Source organism: Aphidius gifuensis, linkage group LG1 (genome assembly GCF_014905175.1).
Source record: "Aphidius gifuensis isolate YNYX2018 linkage group LG1, ASM1490517v1, whole genome shotgun sequence".
NCBI lineage: Eukaryota > Metazoa > Arthropoda > Insecta > Hymenoptera > Braconidae > Aphidius > Aphidius gifuensis.
This window is the reverse complement of record NC_057788.1, coordinates 29324966-29345765: the sequence shown is the minus strand read 5'-3', so window position 1 is coordinate 29345765 and position 20800 is coordinate 29324966. Positions and strand designations below refer to the sequence as shown.

Genomic DNA, 20800 nt, shown 5'->3' with positions numbered 1-20800 from the left:
TTAATTTTTAATTTTTTAAATAACTCTCATTTACGTGTATTATAATATTATTTTTTTTTTAAACATAAATATAGTTTTAAAAATGTTGTTTAAGTGGGCGAGGGTATAAAACTCCGACTTGACTTTTCTGCTGCTCAGTGCGTACGGTGATCGTTAATGCGTGTGTACTCCCCATGAGTCAAGTTACTTAAACCAGTGATTATTAATAGTGTAGTGTATTTAATAATAGAAAAATAAAAAAAAAAAATTTTTTTAATTATTCATAATAGAAGATAATATTAGTATTAATTAATTAAATTTCATATCGCAAAGATGGACCACAGGGTTGTTGCTCTTACGGTTCTCTTCGCGACATTTTCAATATTTTCAACGTTTGCTATTATTCATGATGATGGTATGTTTTAAATTAAATAAAAAATAAATTTAACAATTAATTTATTGTCATTTAAAAGTAAAAATTAAATTAAAGATTAATAACTTAATAAGTATGTTATTATTTTAGCTTTTTTTGTATTTTAAATTTAACAAAATTTTACTTTTCTTAAATTTGTGTTTAAATTTATACTTGTTGCTCTGAAAGCCGGAAATATTTTATCATCATTTCTATTTTTATTTAACGTGTTTATTTATATCATATATATTTATTTTAACTGACAGACATTGAGAAACAGTTGTGTCTATTTTATTTGTCATCCAAAATTATTATACATTATTATCGTGATTTTATCTCAACAGGGGTTGCTTTAATAATTTGATAACACAAAAAATTATATCATTTTTTTTTATTTTCTTAATTTAGTGCTATTATAGAAAAAAACAAAGTTGAAAAAATTGTAGCTATTTGGAAGATAGACAGAGATTAAATAAATATAAAAAGTCAATTTTATAAAAGAACCAGTTTGAAGAGGGTGCAAAAAATCTGGTCTAGAAAAACCGGTGATGGGGTTCATCAACCCAACGATTTAAAAAAAAAAAAAAAAACAAATAAATAAATTCAAATTGTTATTTAACATTTATTATTATTATTATTATATATGAAAATTTATTTAGCAAAAAATTACAACAATTAAATATAAATCAATAAAAAAATTTTAATATAAATTTATGTTTTTTTTAATTTAAAAATTAAATTAGTTAAATAAATTAGTAAATAATTATTTTAAATATATTTGGTATTATTTTTAAATATAAGATTTTTATTTAAATTTATTTTTCATAGTAATTATATATTTATTTGTGTAGTTAAAAATTTATTTATAAATTTGCGAATTTTTTTTTTTTCTTATGAGGAAAAAAATCATTACTTTTATGGTAAAAAAAAATATAAAAATGAAACTTTTATTATAAAAAATATTAATTCATTGACTTGATTATTTAAAAAAAAAAATTCAATATACATATAAAAAATGAATCATCAACCTCGTGAGGTTACTGCTTTGAAGTAATAACGGTTTTCCCAAATAGGCGCGATGCTGAGACTCCAAGATTATTGCAGATTTTTTTTTTTTTTTCATCAACTTTACCATCAATGCAACATACAGAATAAATACAGACACTCACACATGCTGTATATATATATTTGAATTTTTTATAAATTTATCTTAAATGATTTTTAAAAGGGAAACTCACGAGTCTTCCACCATAACAAATCGATTGCACAATTGGTCTCATTAAATTCAGGTCATACACTCACTTTGTTACAAATCTTACATTCTAAATAATAAATTTTTTAAAAAACCCTTTAATAAAATTCATAAATAAAACAATAATTAATTCATTATCTCATATTTATTTATTATATTTAATTATGATGATAATAAATTCAAAAAATAGTCCACTTAACACTCACCCACGTTTTGATAATTACTTTTTTTAATTATCATTTAGAAAAAATAATTTTTCAAATGACATACATAAGCATTACTAATTCAATAATACAATAATTAAAATTCCCTTTTTTTTTTTTATATTTTAGCCTTTTTTTTTCATAAATTTTCACTTACTTTTATAACACCCACTCTTGTTCAAAAAAAAAAAAACTTTAAATCAAATTTTAAGACTCATTTATCTCTAGATCATTTAACTTTTTTACTTGACTATTATCATTTTCATTTTTTTAACTTCTTTTATCATAAAAAAAAAAAAATGTAATTTATACAGTTAAGTCTTGTTCAGTGAACTCAATATTTTGCCAGTTAAAATTTAAAAAATAAGAAAATAAAAATATTACTTAAAAATTACCTTACTCTTGACTGTGTGTATTATTTGAATAATGAAAAGAAAAAAATATGTCAGTTGGAAATTTATGCAGTTTATCTTGACATTTTTAAAAAATATTTTTTTTACATCACGTTTTTCATTGTATAAATTTTTTTTTCATATAAAACAATCGACAGTTGCGTTATTAAATGTAAATTTTTATTTAGTTTAAATAATATTTATGTAAATAATAAATTTATGTAAAATATGATTGATTTATTATTAAGTATAATATTATTATTTTGTATTCAAGCATTAACAAGAAATCTAGAAGATGCACTGCATGATGATCAATTTGCCATTATTGTTAGTCATTTGAAACTTAAAAAAATCAATTATGGTACAAATACGGAGACTTTATTTGCTGTTAAGGACACTGAGCCAAAGACAAAGTTTCTTCTCATGTTTAATCATCAACAAAATAGAGGTAAAATTACTTAACAAGCATCTTGTTACAATACATCTTGTATAATAAATAAATATATTTTATCTATAATAATTCATCAAATATAATATTACTTGTTTTTTTTTAAATAGTTATATTGGAAACGGTAGAAAACAAAATAAATGGAAGAGAAGATTTACAAATTGAAAGTTTGAATATAACTGAACCAATGAAAAATATTATATTTATCATTCATCAAAATGAATTTAATTCAAAAATTGATGTCTATGTTGATTGTTTAAATATTGGACAATTACCATTGAAAAAAACACTAAAAGATTTAATGGGACAAAAAATTGAAGACTCAATAATTCAAGTGGTAATTTAAAAAAAAAAAAGTTTTATAAATTAATTTTCATTAAAATTATACCTTATAATTAAAATTATTTTTCATATTTTTTTTAGTTTATTTTATAAATAAACAAATAAATTTATTTTTTATCAATTTTTTTTTTATTATTTCGAATTATTTTCAGTTGATATTTGAAGAGAAAAAACAATCGAAAAATAAAATTTCTTTGTAATTTTTTTTTCTATTATTTTGTTTATTTATTTATTTGTTTATTTATTTATATAACTGTACATTTTAATCGTGGGACGATGTCTATCCAAATATGGAAAATCAGTAGAATATTTATTTGCCATTCTCCAATCGATTGGCATATATGCATTTCGTATATCAAAACGCCCACCAAATAATTTTTTTTTTTTTCATTTATTTAATTTCAAAAATTTCAAGCTGACATACTTGTTGATAAATTAATTTTATAAACAAAAAGATATATAAAATGTATTTTAAATGTTTATTTTATTGCTTGATTGATAGTTTCGTGAAAAAAAAATTCGTACAAAAATCTACAGAGAATCAAGAATACGAGATGCCTGGGAACGTGAAGGATGTGAATTATCACTTCTTGATGATTTCGCCTATCATATGGAAACAACACCAGCTAATAGTATTCGTGTACGTCGAAGGGGTGATATTCCATCAAATGTTCATACTCTAGACGATCTCAGTAAGTTGATATCATGTACATTGTGATACCTACCAGGAAACAAAATACAAAAAATAAAAAAATATTATTTCTTTTTATTTTCAGATTGTGTTGGTGATCAGCAATTAGTAAAAACACTAAATGAATTGATTGAATTTACAAAAAGAATTTGGGCTGAACTCGAAAGAAATGTATATAAAAAAATATAATCAATAAATTTTATTATAAATTTAAATAATAATATGTTTTTTTTAATTTTTTCAGACACAAGAAACTCGACATGTTAAAAAATTAATTGAAGATTGTAGTGCTTGTAAGCCAGAATTTTTCATTGGTAAGATTTTAAATAAAAAAAAAATTAAATAAATTGTTGAGTAGTTTAATAATTTGATAATTTTCTAGCAACAACACCAGCTCCACCACGTCCATCATGTAATTTTCAATCACCCTGTTATCCTGGTGCAAGATGTGATGATTCTGATGGTACACCAAGATGTCTATCATGTCCACGTGGTTATGATGGTGATGGAATAACTTGTAATCGTATAAGAACATGTTCAGACAATCCATGTTATCCAGGAGTTAGATGTCAAGATTTAGGAAATGGTTACAGGTTGGTTTAATCATCTACAACAATAATTTAATTTAATCAATTAATTATTTAATTTCAAATTTTTTTTTTTTAGATGTTCACGTTGTCCAGCAGGTTTTACTGGTAATGGTGAACACTGTGAACATCTCAGAGGTTGTGATACAAATCCATGTCATGCTAATGTTGCATGTCATCCACAACCAGATGCTCCATATTACAGATGTGGCCAGTGTCCTCATGGATACAATGGAAATGGCATCAGTTGTCAACCAGTTGATGAGTGTGATCTACGTAATCCTTGTGATCCAAGACTTCAGTGTACCAACACACCAGGAATCTCTCCTGGATACAGGTGCGAACCCGTCTACGGAGGTTATTCACATTAATTCGAGTCATTTAAAAAAAAAAAAAGGGAGGGGAAAATATTAAATCAAATTAATATAAAAGTATAATTAATATATATATTTTTATTTTCATCCTCATTCAATTCAATATCGGTATTAATCATTTTTTTCAAATTTTTTTTTCTAATCGTTTTGTTGTACTTAAAAAAATATATAAATTTAAAAATAATAATACTTGTATACTTAGATTATTCAAATTATTTATTTTCTAAATTACGATGAAAAAAAAAAAAAAAAAGTCAATAATATAGTATAAAAGGTCAAAATATTAAAATTTCTAATGGCATTTGTTATGACCTACCAAAATTCCTCCTTTTCCCCCCTTTTTTTTTTTTTATATATCAAAAAAAACTTTTCTATTTTAAATTTATTTTTAATTTTTTTTAATTTTTAACTTAAATTTAAATTCGAAATAAAAAAAAATACATACGTTAGTAATTCGAAATACAATATGACAATTAAGATAAAATGTAAAAAATCGAAAAAAAAAAAAAAAACAAACAAATAAACAAAAAAAAAATAAAATAAAATTGGGTGAATGATGAACGATATTTACCCAACCGAATCCGGTGAATGCCTGATGTCCATTGATAGATGCGATCCATGCCCAGCTGGATACATTGGTAACAAGACAAGATGCGTGGACATAAATGAGTGCGAGGATGGACAAAATGCTGCTTGTGTTGCTAATTCCGAGTGCATTAATACCGAGGTAAATTAAATCGAAAAAAAAAAAAAATCATTTAAACAATTTACTTAATGCATTGAATGAAAAAATATTACAGGGTTCCTTTAGATGTGGTCCATGCAATTATGGTTTCATTGGTAATCAAACATTTGGCTGTCAGTCAATTAATATTTGTCAAGATAGAATAACAATATGTGATAAACGTGCTGATTGTATTTGCATTGGACCAAATCAATATGTTTGTCAGGTAAATATCTCCGCCAGCTTTTCAGCTGAAAATCCAAATTAAATTAATGATTATTCAATTTTTTTTTAGTGTCATGTTGGTTGGGCAGGTGATGGTTTTACATGTGGTATCGATAGTGACAATGATGGACATGCTGATTTAGTTGATAATTGTCCAAGTGTATCAAACAGTGGACAAGAAGATGCTGATAATGATGGTACTGGTGATGCATGTGACAATGATTCAGATAAAGATGGTGTATTAAATATACCAGATAATTGTCCGTTAACATATAATCCACAACAACAAGATACTGATAATGGTGGTCCAGATGGTGTTGGTGATGTTTGTGATAATTGTCCAAAAATACCAAATCCACATCAAGAAGATTCTGATGGTGATGGTGTTGGTGATGCATGTGACAATGATAAAGATAATGATGGTATTTATTTTTACTTTTAATAATGAAAAATATCATGTTAATTTAATTGAAAATTTATTTAAGGAATTTTAAATCATGAGGATAATTGTCCATCTAAAAAAAATGAAGAACAAGAAGATACTGATGGTGATGGTATTGGTGATGCTTGTGATAATTGTATTGATGTACCAAATACAAATCAAAATGATGAAGATGGTGATGGTGTTGGTGATGATTGTGATACTGGACGTGATAGAGATAAAGATGGTGTACAAGATGACATTGATAATTGTCCAGATATTGCAAATGCCCAACAAATTGATACTGATAATGATGGCTATGGAAATGAATGTGATAATGATATTGATGATGATGGTATACCAAATAATATTGATAATTGTATACTAACATATAATCCAAAACAAGAATGTACAAATGGTGGTATTTATGGTGATGCATGTACTATTGATTATGATCAAGATAAAGTACCAGATAGATATGATAATTGTCCAAATAATAGTCAAATTTGGTCAACTGATTTTCGAGAATATCAAACAATTGCATTAGATCCTGAAGGTATCTATAATTTATCAATTATTTAATACAAATATTTTATTTATTTGTAAATGTTTTTTTGTTAGGAGTTGCACAGACTGATCCAAAATGGCAAATTCATCATAATGGATCAGAAATTGTACAAACAGCAAATAGTGATCCTGGTATTGCAATTGGTAATGAAAGAAACAAATTAATTTTAATAAATGAAAATAAATAAATTTTTTAATAGTTGTATTAATTTAGGTAAAGCAAAATTTACTGGAGTTGAATTTGAAGGAACATTTTATGTTAATACAGACATTGATGATGATTATGTTGGTTTTGTATTTTCATATCAAAGTAATCGTAAATTTTATGCTGTTATGTGGAAAAAAACAGCTCAAACATATTGGCGTGCATCACCATTTAGAGCTGTTGCTGAACCAGGTGTACAATTAAAATTAGTTGATTCAGAAACAGGACCTGGTAAAATAATGAGAAATAGTTTATGGCATACTGGTGATCGTGATAATCAAGTTAAATTATTATGGAAAGATCCTAAAAATATTGGATGGAAAGAAAAAACACCATACAGATGGAGACTAATTCATACACCTAAAATTGGTCTTATACGTTTATGGATACATCAAGGACGTAATTTAATTGTTGATTCTGGTAATGTTTATGATTCTGTATTAAAAGGTGGACAACTTGGAGTATTTTGCTTCTCACAAGAAATGATTATATGGTCAAATTTATACTACAAATGTTCAGGTTTGTTTTTAATTTAATTTTATATAAAAAACAAAATGAAATTGTTTATTTATTTTTATTTTTAGACACTGTTCCAGCTATGGTTTATGATGAACTTTCAGATGAAAATAAAAGACTCGTTCATAAAGATTCAAGTGGATATTATAATCAAAGTTCACGCAGTTAAAAAACAATGATCTATGAAAAAAAAAAAAAGAACCAAGACATTTTTTGTTACGTAGTATTTGTTTGTTTATTTTTTTTTTTCTTCAAAGAAAATTTATCAAGTGGTATTTATTTAAGGAAAAAAATTGTTAAATGTAAATTGAGTGTGTGTCATCATCATTTAACATCATAATTAAAAATATTTTTTTTTTTTTGTCAATAAAACACATTTGAATAAATGACTGAATGATTATTTTATTTTTCTTTCATTCTGCTCGATATGTGCCGATGTGAAACCAATCGAAATTACGTAAAAATATTACTAACATAACATGATTAACATTTTTTTTTTTTTTTTAAATTTTACAATTTATATTTTTTGTTGGTAATATGAAACATTGATTAAATATTTAATTATTATTTAAAAAAACCTGCAATTATTATTGAGTGTTTTTGATGTTGTTGAATTTTTTTTTTTTTAAATAACTTAACAATTCTTATTGAAATTGACGTAAAACAGTCTTTCAATAAGTCTTATTAAATTGACAATGTTTGCTCCCTTACAGCTTCAAAATAATTAATTATTTTTATAATATTTTTTAAAACAATAAATACAGAAATCAGTCGTCCTATTTACTTAGGTATAATTTTCAATCGTTTTGGTTTATTTTTATATTTTTTACTTGACAAATTTAATCGAGCACATTCTACTATAATTTATAATTTAAATTATTTTTTTTTTTTTGCCATTTTATTATTTAAATATTCATAAATTGTTACGTTTAGACGTATAACATACAAAGATTTCCTAACTACAATAAATTATTATTTAATATTCATTATAATTTAATTATTTACAATAAAAATAATTCAACAAAAACTAAAACAATTTTATAATTTAAAAAAAACAATAAAACATTAAGTTTATTTCTTTCATATTTTCATTGAAGCCATGTGCGTTATTTATTTTTAATTTTTTAAATTTGTGGCAGTGGTTGCTGAAAACTTGTAGTGTTTTAAAGGCAGTTGGGCACTCTTAGTAATTTTTTTAAGTCATTTTCATTTTGAAGAACAGTTTTTTTTATATTTTAATTAAATATTGTTCCCTTGTTTATTTTTTAAAATTTTTTCAACTTTTACGTTACTCACGTGAGCCTCTTCAATCGACTGTAATAATTAATATTTTTTTTTTTAAATTTAAATAATCTGACAGTGAATAAACGACAGACGATGATGAAGCTAACGGAGACGTAAAAAAAAAACTGTTAAAAAAGGCCCATCTACAACCACTTTTTTTTTTAAATTCGTATTTTTTTTTTTTTGCTTATTTTTAATCAATATACTGTAAACTATTATTATTTTTATAAATTGCAATCATCTAGCTATTAAAGCGTACCAATAAATACCCTCAATAATTCTTGACTCAATTCTTTCAGGCCAGAATTCAATATTATTTATTTATTATTTATTATTTATTATTACTTTTGATGAATTGAAATTTACGATTATAAAATGAACAATAAATATCAATTTTTTTTTAATTATTTATTTATATTAATGGTATAATAATCATGCAGATGAAATTTTACTTTATAGAAATAAAAATTTAATTTAAAAAAAAAAAATCATTTATTAAAATTAATATTTAAAACTAAATATCACCATTGATAAATATTATCTAAATTATTACTGATAATAAACTAAAATTAAATATAAAAAAGAAAAAAAAAAAAAAAGATAATAAATTTTAAAAAATAAGAAAAAAGGAATTTTTTTTTTTTGTTAGAAATGTTTACAAACAATGTCTTTTAAATTTGACACTGGAATAAATATTTTTATTTTTATTATATTGATTATTAATTGTTGTTTTTAATCAGGGTATTGACTCTGGTCTCCAGGCCTCAGTATAAAGTACATTACACTCTTGAAGTAACGGCAAACGTTGCTTCAATAATTCAAATGCTTGAGCTGATAATTTAGTACTATTTAAATTTAATTTTTTAAGATTTGTCAGTGCTAAAAATAAAAAATAATATTTTTTTCAATTAATATAAATGAATTTATGTAATTTATTAGTTGTTTTATTTTTAAAATAATAATACTTACATGCTAGTGTTGATATACCTTTATCAGACACTGGTGTTTCACATAAATTTAGTACCTGAAGTTTTTGTAAATGTTCACTAATCATTTGTAATCCAGCATCACCAAATTGTGTTGCCCATAAATTTAAATAACGTAAACCAGGTAATCTTATTAATTGTTCAGCACATGCTGATGTTACTGATGTAAATGCTAGTGTTAAACATTCAAGATTACCCAGTGCACCACCACCAAGTAATAATGCAACATCAGCATCAGTTGCACGTACTGGTAGTGTTAATTTTTTAGGACCACCTTTTTGTTGCTAAAATTTTAATTTACATCAGCAAAATATTATCTATCTAATATTACTATGAATATTTAAAAAATAAAAATACTAAATTGAATTTTTTATAATTTTAATTCTGCGCAAATGTAATTTATTTAAATTTGAATTTTTAAAAATTTACCAGTTCTTGAAGATTTCGTTGACGTTGGCAAAGTGCTGTATAACGTTCTTTACCAGAGTTCGTTGACTGAAGGGCAGATACAACTTGTCGTCCCTCGTCATTTGTTAAAAGTTTCCATTCAAGCATCAAACATAATGCTTCCTGTGCAGCATCACAACCACGTATACCAAGTAATACACATGCACTTTTTGTATTTTTTAACAATGAGCTCATAAATTTTTTTCGACGACAACAACAATTTAACAATGTTGTTAGCTATAAAAAAAAAACAAAGTAATAAATTAAAATTCAAAGAATTCATCATTGTTTTTTTTTAAATAAAATTAATTCGTTATCATCAAGTGATAAATCATTGTATTATTTTGGCAAGTGTTTAAAGAATTTTTAAAAATAATAAATATATTTTTTTAAAACATGAAATTTAAAAAACAAAAAATAATAAAACACATGTTTAACAAAAAAAAAAAAAAAAATAATGTTAAATTTATATTTTCAAATGACAAATTAAATAATTTAAATTTTACCATTTCTCCAAATAGTGTACCATCATCTGGACATGCTGAGCTTGATGGTGCAACAATATGAATCCATCCTAAACGTGGTTCACGTACTGGTAATAATGATTTATGAACACTACATCTATTATCATTAGCAAATTGTCTAAATACTGGTAATATCATTGACTCTTGAAATTCTTTATTTTCAAGTGCATCTTTTGGAAATGGTATTGGCTGTAGAAATTCACCTAAACCTGGTCTCCAATCAGCATACTCTGATCTAAAATTATAAAAAAAAAAATAAAAAACAATTCTTTATTTATTTATAATATATCTGCATGAATTTTATTTTTAAATAAATTTTTATACTAACGTTATTTTAAGAACATGAAGATAACACTCAAGTGGTGGTAGTGGTGGTGGTGGTGGTGTGGATGGCGTAGATGGTGGTGATTGAGACATACATTCTGTATTTAAATTACCTCGATTTGTAACTTCAAATCTATAGTAATAAATTTTTTCATCAAATAATTATTACAATTAAAAAATTAACAAAAATAAAAATATTTATACCTGTGAAATATTGCAGCAACACAAATTGCAAGTAAATTATTTAATACACGTGGATGTGGACAATCACTACCAGGACCATGTACAGATAATATATAATTTCTTAATAAATTTTCACCATTTATATTTTCATATAATGCAGCAATAAACATTTGTATTAATTTTCTCATATCTTGTGATTTACCAAAATCAACATTATGCTTTAAACAACGTGTTATTGCTGGACCAAGTGATTCAACTAATGGTGATGTTGGATATTTTTTAGTTATACGTGATAATGCACGTGCTAATGCTGTTGGTGGTGCTGATTTTTCTAACAATGGTGATGCAACTAATAATACTGATTCAGCCCAATTTTTACTATCATTACGTATTATTAATTCTTCATTTTTCATGATAATTTTTTCATCAATAATATCATCATTATCATCATCAATTGGATATTCAAGAAGTTTTGCAACAGCTTCAAGTGGTATTGTATTTATTCTAGCATCTTGTAGTGGTGTCCATAGTGAAAAATCAACCATTGATTTTAATTCACGTAATATTGTATCTTCATTAACATTTTTATCATTAACTGTATTTTGATATTTGTAAATATTTTTCTAAATAAAAATTTAATTATTAATCAATATTAATATAATTTAAATTTAATATTATTTTTATTTAATTTTTATATTTTGATTATACCTTCCATAAAATTGAGTGGTACCATTGATCTCTTGTGTATGCATTACTTGCTTGCAATAGCAATGAACCATCTGGCAAGACAATTCTCAAACAATATTTATAAGTTGGATCCCATCTTGCAACTGCATATACTTCAGTCATGCTGCTGTATGGCACTGATTGATGAAGAAAACCAGTCATCTATAATTTATAAAATAATATATATAGATTATTATTATTTTTATTTTTAATATATACTAAAGTTGAAGAAAGTTTTTTTTTTTAAAAAAAAACACAAAAATACATGTACTTATTCAAAACATATATCCAAGTATGTCAGTGGGTCGGTTGACGTTTTCCGGCAATGTGTCTGGTACATTACTTCCTCAACAACCAACCCCTTTTAACTCCCATCGTCAATATATTTTTCACCCCAATTTTACCACAACACTCAGCATCACCAAACAAAGAAGAGCCTCATATTTTTTTTAAAGAAAAGAATTGCATATATATTCTTGTTTTTTTTTTCTTTTATTTATTTATTTTTTTTTTTTTGTTACTCATCTTGACAAAGTATGACGTAAATCATTTCAATAAAAAAAATAAATAAAAAAAAAATCAAAACTGGTATCACAACATTCCAATTATTATTATATAATTCGATAAAAAAAAGAAAAACATGATCGAACAATTGATAAAATTGATTAATAACATAAAATTGATTTTAAATGAAAAAAAATATAAAAAAAAAAAAATTTATGTTAATAAAAAATAATAAATATTAATAACAAATAGAAAAAAATAAAAAAAAAAAACTTCCAGAATAAATTTAAAATCATTTTTTTTATTTTTGATAATTAAAATTGTAATGTGAAAAAAAAATATTAAAATTTTTATATATAGGTACATTATTTAAAATAAAAATATATGATAAAGTTTATATAGGGTGAAAAAAAAAAAAAATTTATGCTAAAATTAGTTTTAAAAATAATAAGAAAAATATAAAAAAAAAAAAAAAAATATTTGCATGCAGTAAAAACTGGCTCGATAAGGATCATTTGATATTTTGTGTTATTTAATTTCTTTTCTTTTTTTTTATTAGAGAAGGCTAACAATTGCATAGCAATGTCGTTGACGAGGAAGTTGGTTGAAAAATGAGCTGATTCTTGGGTTAGATATATAGTTATACATTTGTGAATTGTGCAAGTGGGAATACTGAATGACGTCAGTGGATGAATTCAGGCCGCGGGTTGAACGACTGTTCTCGTGCTCGACCTAATCTACGGTCGTGCATCCAACCCCTCAATGAACACACACACACACACACATACAAATATATATGCCCAGGTAGAATGAGAACACTGAATCAACAGAAAAATAAAAAATCTAAAAAAATTTTTTATTTTTTTATGCAAATAATTAATTTAATTGTAAATTACTTTTTCGAAATAACAATCGAAATATTTCTCTATCGAAAAAATATATTTCTAACAGAAAAATATCTTTATTAAATATTTAAAAAAAATAGAAAAATGTTTTTTTTTGTTTTACATTATGTTAATTAAAAAATAATATAAAATTTTTATTAAAATGCGACTTTTAGATATGTAAATTTAAAAAATAATAATAGTTTTTAAAATTTTAATTAAAATTATATTATTTTTAATTTTTTTTAAATTTATGTTTAATTAATTATTTGAAAAAGTAAATATTTAATTATGTAATTGACATAATAATTGTTAAATTGTATTGAAATATAAAAAATAAAAATTTTTCTATTTTATTTAGTCAATAACAATTAAACTATTATTTTTTTAAAATATATATAATATTAAATATATGGATAATTGAAACAATTAAACTTGAATTGCGTCATGTAATTTTAATAACGTACACAGGTGTACAGTTTGACGTTAATCGTCTTGTAAATACACGACCTCGCTTAGCAAAATATGACATTAAATATCCACATGAATTTTAATAATAAAAAAAATATATATTCAATTAAAAATTGTATTATATTCTATTTTTATTATAAAAATATAAAATATAAATAAATCATATTTCATTTCCATGAATAAATTAGTTTTTTATTTTTCAATTTATATTCAAATTCAAATGTATTTTTGTATTTGTCAAATGAATTAACGACTTTTTCAAATAACATTATCGAAACGATATTAAAAGTACGTGATATAGTTTAAAAAGATTTTTTTTTTCTTCGTAAAAAACTTGGTTTTATCTGTAAAAAAGTTTTGCAAAGTTTTATGACTATTTGAAAGAGATCAAGTGTATTTTTTTGAATTAATTTTTTTGTAATTGTGACGTTTATTTGACATTGAAGTACGTCATGAATTTTTGAAACGTCACAATATTATCTTGGGGGTCATTACTTGAGATGAGTCTAATTTTCTTTTTTTTTTTTTTCGTTAAATTTCATACGTCATTAGAGTAGTCAGACAAACTGCTCAGACAATCTCTCACAAACTTTAGTCTAAAAAAAATTTCAAATAATAAAAAAAATTAAATTTCTTTGTCAAGTAAATTTTCAAAAATAAATTATTCAATTTGTCATGTCATTTACAAATCGTCCTCTAAATTTAGCTTTTTTTTTTTTTATTTGCTTAATTTTATTTATAAAAAATCTCAAGTGATTTTGATAAAAACGATTATTGACGATTAAAATAATTCAATGCGTCATGATCGAATGACCTTACTGATGAATTTGTAATTATTTTTTTTATTTCATAAAAATGGTCTTGTTCATTGAACATCATTGTTGCATTCTTACTTGAACAAGTATTATTAATATTTATTGATACAAATCATTAGTTTAAAATACAAAAAAAAAAAAAATAATAAATGACAAATTAATTCAAGATTTATATAGTAATAAAAAAATAATAAAAAAAAATACTTTTTAAAAAATTTAAAATACAATAATAAAATGTATTTCGTTTTATTTTTTACACGTGGTATAAAATTGCATTATAATTATAATCTTGAATGAATTAAAAAAGACATATTATGTTTTTTTTTTGTTTCAATTGTTTAATAGTATTCACAGGTTAAATGTATCAATATTAATAATTAAAATAGTGTTACTCAATAACCGTGTAAACGAGACAGTATCAGTGTCAGAAATCGACAGTTTATCTACGGAAACTCGGTGTCCAAGGTCAAGTGTGACGTCAATTTGGAGGCACGCATGGATAAAAAAAATTTTTAAAAATTTAAAAAAATAAAATATATTATATATATAATAATAAATAACAGTAAAAATATATGACATAAATGGAAGCATTTAAAAAACTTACAGACAAAATAAAAAGCGAAAAATAAAATTTTTAAATTTCAATTATGATTATATAAAATATCAAAATTAACTGATAAAATTTTTGCGTATATTTAATTAAATTTTAAACCACAATCAGTGTATATATGTAATTTAATAAATCTCATTATATCAACAGTATATTCATAAATGTGTTTAATTTAAATGAAAAAAAAAAAATTGTTATTAAGATAAATATTTGATGGATTTAATATTAGTGGTTTTGAAAATTAATAATTTGTGTAAATTTCATATTGTAATAAATTGTTTGTAGACATAATGATTGATTGGATGATGATGATGAAGATACAAAAGGGGAATACACATATATAAAATATTAATTTATTTTGTATGTGTTTGAACAAAGTTACTTGATTGACACTTCATGACGACAAAAAAATTTGATTGTTTACTATCAATGTTAATCACATTTTCACACGCTTAGAAATAAAACGTAATTAAATATTTCATCAATGTATAAATAACATATAAAATTAAATCAATTTTCATTATTTTTTTTATATACAATCAAAATTTTAATGAACAAAGAGAAAATATATTTTACAAAATAATGAAATATATATTTTTGATATTTTGTGATGAAAAAATTTAACAAAAAAAAAAATTATAATAATAATAAAATTATGCAGTTATTTAATGCGTGTGTAAAAAATTTAAAAAAATAATAATAAATTACAAGATGCATGATTTAAAAGTATTTCGAGGTAATTTCGCACGTCATCGACCAATCGAAATGATTAATAAAGTCAATTATTTACCGACATATATTCTGGTCTTGTCAAATAACATCGAAAAAAAAATTTTTAAAAAAATGTATATTATGGTATATGAAAAATTGATAATGTTCCAAGAATGAAAAAATAATGTTATTGTCAAAAAATAATTTATACATAATTAAAAATGAAATAAATAACTCACTGTTTTTGATGATAGACATGCATCATTGAGATAAAGACGATGTGTTTCCCATCTTCTTAAAAATTTACTTGATAATATTTTACTGACAAGTGTTCTTGTATGATTAAGATAACAAACTTGTACATCACCCTCTTCAATTGGTCTAAATCTTGGTCCAGCTGGTCCTGGACTTGGACTTGGACTATTACTACAACTTGCTGATGAAAAAAATATTGATTGTTGTTCAAGATTTGGACATGATCTTGCTGCTGGTAATGTTGTTGGTGTATCAAGTAATTTATCATTTTTATTATTATTACTATTATTAATAATATTATTATTAATATTATTATTATTATTTATAATTAAATTCATACCAACAACGGACGGATTACAACAATCACCAGATACTGATAATCTATCATCATCAGTAATAATTATATTTTCTTTATTATTTATTAATGTATTACTACTTGATAATTGTGGTGAACTTGTACTTGTTGTTTCTTGTCTCATTGAACCACCATTAACTGATAAAAAATCATAATATGGTACTTGTGATACTGATGGTGCTATTACAACAGATAATGCAACTGCTGGACTTGATGGCATTGATGAACCTTCCTCTGTTTCTGTTTCAGCATCACAACCCTCGTCATAATCTTCTTCCTCTGCTTCCATATCATCATCATCATCATCATCCTCGTCGTCAACAACATTATCATCAATTTCTTTTTCATCATCATCATCATCATCCTCTTCTTCCTCATCATCATCATCATCATCTACGTCATGATCGTTATTATCCTCACCTTCACTAAATCCATTCAATGTCAATAAATCATTTGTTGAACTTGCTTTTATTATTTTACTACCATCATTATTATTATTTATGATTTTTATATTTTTATTATTATCATTATTTATTAAACAAACTTGATCATTATCATTTTTTAATTTTAATAATAATTTTTTTTTCCATTTACCAGATATTTTTTTATTTGTTTTTTTTAATATTTGTTTTTTATTTGTAAATATTGTTGTTGTTGTTGTTGGTGATGCTGATGGTATATCAAGTGTTACAAGACCTGGTGATAATGGTTCTGATTCAAAATAATCAGCATGTATACCTGGTAATGTATCAGTACTACTACTTTCGGATTTTGATAATTGATCAATATAACGAATTGATGATGATCCAGAATCTTCACTTGCTGCTTCTGAATTACGTCTTATTGTATTGCCTTTTATTGTGTTGCTATTATCATTTGTATTTTTTGTGTCTATTGATTTTTTTGGTGTTGTTGGCTGTTGTTGTTGTTGTTGTTGTTGGGAGGAAAGCTTTGTTGATGGTACATCAGTTTTAACTGATGATGAATTACCACGTAATGTTCGTGTAAAACGCGATTGGAAGCAAAACATTTTGAATTTATTTTTTTTTTAAATAATTCACTAGTTTATTATCACCAACTATTAATTTTGATTTTATTTATTTATTTATTTTTTTAATTATTTAAACGACGGTTGCGTGTATAGAAATTTTAAGTGAGCATACAATTTTTATTAATTTATTTGTAATTTAATATTTATTATTTATTTATTTTTGTAATTTTTTAAATGCTGGCTCGGTGGTTTTATTTTATCATCATGTTATATTTGGAAATATTATTATTAATTATCATTTTGATGATATGAAAAAAAAAATTCAGTTTATGGACGTCATAGAGTTCGTGTTAATGACACAATGATGTCTAGTATTACTTACAGCCTTGATGATGACAAGGAAAAAATTATCACGATTATTATTTATTTATTTTCAACCTCTTATCAATATCATCAAATTTTTAAAACTACCAATAACTTTTTATAGAAAAAAAAAACAAAAAAGAACAATCGAAAAATTGGTAATCATTTTAATGCTTATTTTTTTTCTAGCTCTACGTGAAAATTTTCGGTAAATCATTTTTCTATAAATAGTCAAATAATATATTAAAATATATATAAATCACAAATTTTATTTAATTAAATATCAAAAAAAAAAAAAAAAAAATGAATAATATATATTGTTTTCTATTTCGTAAACACTTTGCACTAAATTTCGAATTTTTTTTTTTTCTTTTCGAAATTCATTTATAGTTTATAAAATAGAAAAAAAATAAAAGAAAAAAATTTATAGAAATATTAGCTATACACTTGCAATAACACAACACAAATTTATGATAAATTATAAATATTAATTATTTAAATAATAAGGACTAGATGACGTCAGGTAAATTTTTTTGAAGGCGTGTACCACCGCGTAGTTGTGTTCCAGGGTTGATCCATTATTCAAATATTATATTCGAAATAATATAATAAATTTTTTATTTCAGTCTATAAATTATTTATCTCACTTTATCACAAGTACATGTATGTTGTTGTATTTTTAATTAATAATATTGTTTATTAAATTGAATAATTTCGTGAGAGAAACGACGGCGCAACACACGACTCTCTTCTACAACTTTTGATATGTGTGTGTTGTTATGTTGAACTCGATGAAGAAGAGGGCGCGTTCGCGGCGCGCATCGAGTTTCAGTCCGATCGATGATGATGATGATGATGAACAAGTGTTACATTCAACTTTTTTTTGCAAAAAAAAAATAAAAATAATACAAATATTAACAAAGAAAATATATCGATCGATACACTTGCCACTAAATGCAATTTTTTTTTCATAAAAAAAAATTTATTAAATTCAATTAATTATTAATTAATTAATTAAGTTAATTGTCATTTTAATTATTAATTTTTTTAGCAAATCACACTCATTATTTAACTTGTACATTTTTTTATACATTTTTCCTTAAACAATATTTTTTTTTTTTTTCTTTTCTTCATCCCTACTTGTTATCATGAGCTTTTAAGCTTGTTGAATTTATTTGAATTAAAAACACCATCGTGACACAGAAAAGCACCTTTTATTTTTTTTTTAAATGTAAAATTTTTTTATTTACTATATTGTTAATATTAAAATAATCAAATTTTGCTTATTGTTTTTATTTTTTTTTAAATTTAAAATACTGATAAGAATTATTTAATTTTTTTTTTTTTAGAAAGTTTTATTTAATAAAAAATTACTCGATGCAGAGAGTGGAGTTTTTTTTTGTAATTTTTTATTTTTTTTTATAATTAATTTTAATTAATTTTAAACGTTTGATCCGCACGACACGATTGCCGATATTGCACTATTGTACTGCCAACATTGAGTCTGAACTCTTTACTTGTTTTTTTATTTTTTTTTATATTTTTTAAAAATTTTTTTATTAGTCTTTTTGTTGCTTTTGCTCTCTTTCTTTTTTTTAAAATTTTTTTTTATTCACCTCGTAGATATATACATACACTACTTGCAGATATAATCAACAATTGTGTATATATACATTTGCAGGTCTGTTTAATAAATGCGGGTGTATTTGCCTTTTTTATTTTAATTTTTTTTTTTTTTATTATTTTCATTTGTGTTGTTGGAACGCGCAAAGTACGAAACACGCACGCGATTTCTCTCAAACAAAACTGGGTGTTATAAAGTTTTAAATGAACGAGTACTAAATACACACACACACATATCAAAACTGTAAGATGTATTTATAAATTTTGCATAAACTATCACGAGAGTAAATACACCATCTAATACCATTTATATATTTATAAATATCGACTGTTTAATTTACAAATTAAATTTTCATTCAAAAAAGAAAAAAAAAAAAATTTCTACCTAAAATATAAATTAAAAGCTATAAATAATTTTCAAAAATTTACATTTGTTTTTTTACTAATAGATAAATAAAGATACCAGTATAATTTTAAAAATATTTTACGGAAGTATTTAAAAATTGAAAAAAAAAAAATAATAAAAATTCAATTTCCGGGGTATAAAACCATATGTGACGACGATAATAAATTCGCTATCAATATTGAAACATATTTTTCTGATGTCTGACTAAACATTGATACAAAATAATTTTACCTTTTTTTTTTTTTTTTATAAATAAAAATTAATGTAAGTTATTATTACAGTAATTTAATTTAAATCTCATCAAGTAAAATAATGATATATGAATTAAAGCAATATAAAAAAAAAAAAGTTACTATAAATATGAAAGAAAAAAAAATAATAGAGTAGAAGAATAAAAAGTTAATGAAAGTAAATTATTATTGCGCAGCATCTGAGATCACGACAAGGTTGACACGACACGTAAGAGTGATAAGATATTAATTGAATTGTGTATGGTTTGTATTTATTGAGGGGGGAAGGAGATGAGACAAGAGAGAAGAGAATACGAGGGCCACACGTGTATTGTGTATGATTATGTAGAGATAATTAATAATAAAATAATGACGATGCTTAATGACGCTCATCAAAACATTGTTATTTTAATAATAAAAATAATTTTATTATCATTAATGATGATAATATGCACGTACGTTTAGTATAATTGATTAAGTAATTAATTCATATTTTTTTTTTTTTATTTTTTAAAAGTCTTGTTAACCTTGATATATATGTAAAACCGGATGACGATATTTAATATCAGAATAATATATTGAAAAAGAAAAAAAAAAAAAAGTTCAATGGTCTATTAGTATTTTATTAATTAATTAATTAAATGTCAAATGTAAATTTAATTTAAATTCATTAATGTTGCATTTTGAAATATCATGTATATTGAGGTTTTCATTTTTTTTTTTTTATATTTTTTTATATATGGATTGATTAAGTAGCTCAGATTGTTGTT

At 23.4% G+C, this 20800-nt stretch overlaps 2 protein-coding genes across 2 annotated transcripts; one reads left to right on the top strand and one right to left on the bottom strand.

Moving 5' to 3' along the window:
* Nucleotides 1-136: 136 nt before the first annotated feature.
* On the top strand, nucleotides 137-7724 carry LOC122860226 (cartilage oligomeric matrix protein). The gene is made up of 15 exons (XM_044163940.1): nucleotides 137-394; nucleotides 2513-2686; nucleotides 2797-3023; nucleotides 3531-3720; nucleotides 3805-3890; nucleotides 3964-4033; nucleotides 4102-4312; nucleotides 4386-4643; nucleotides 5290-5407; nucleotides 5481-5630; nucleotides 5700-6051; nucleotides 6115-6606; nucleotides 6672-6761; nucleotides 6832-7341; nucleotides 7407-7724. The coding sequence occupies exons 1-15, from the start codon at nucleotides 313-315 to the stop codon at nucleotides 7505-7507; spliced, it is 3111 nt and encodes a 1036-aa protein (XP_044019875.1). The 5' UTR covers nucleotides 137-312; the 3' UTR covers nucleotides 7508-7724.
* A 919-nt stretch (nucleotides 7725-8643) lies between these two features.
* Nucleotides 8644-20409, bottom strand: LOC122860225 (C-Maf-inducing protein-like). The gene is made up of 8 exons (XM_044163939.1): nucleotides 16047-20409; nucleotides 11795-11974; nucleotides 11108-11709; nucleotides 10908-11036; nucleotides 10562-10814; nucleotides 10038-10292; nucleotides 9592-9892; nucleotides 8644-9501 (listed from the first exon to the last, which is right to left on the bottom strand). The coding sequence occupies exons 1-8, from the start codon at nucleotides 17445-17447 to the stop codon at nucleotides 9359-9361; spliced, it is 3264 nt and encodes a 1087-aa protein (XP_044019874.1). The 5' UTR covers nucleotides 17448-20409; the 3' UTR covers nucleotides 8644-9358.
* Between the last annotated feature and the right edge of the window lie 391 nt (nucleotides 20410-20800).

Bases quoted from the DNA above. Each gene is read 5' to 3' on its own strand.
- LOC122860226 (XM_044163940.1), top strand. From the start codon at position 313: ATGGACCACAGGGTTGTTGCTCTTACGGTTCTCTTCGCGACATTTTCA. The intron at 3,891-3,963 runs GTATATAAAAAA...TAATTTTTTCAG, and splicing joins GGGCTGAACTCGAAAGAAAT to ACACAAGAAACTCGACATGT. The intron at 6,607-6,671 runs GTATCTATAATT...TTTTTTTGTTAG, and splicing joins AATTGCATTAGATCCTGAAG to GAGTTGCACAGACTGATCCA.
- LOC122860225 (XM_044163939.1), bottom strand. From the start codon at position 17,447: ATGTTTTGCTTCCAATCGCGTTTTACACGAACATTACGTGGTAATTCA. The intron at 11,975-16,046 runs GTGAGTTATTTA...TATAAATTATAG, and splicing joins CATGTCTATCATCAAAAACA to ATGACTGGTTTTCTTCATCA. The intron at 9,893-10,037 runs GTAAATTTTTAA...TTAAAATTTTAG, and splicing joins AACGAAATCTTCAAGAACTG to CAACAAAAAGGTGGTCCTAA.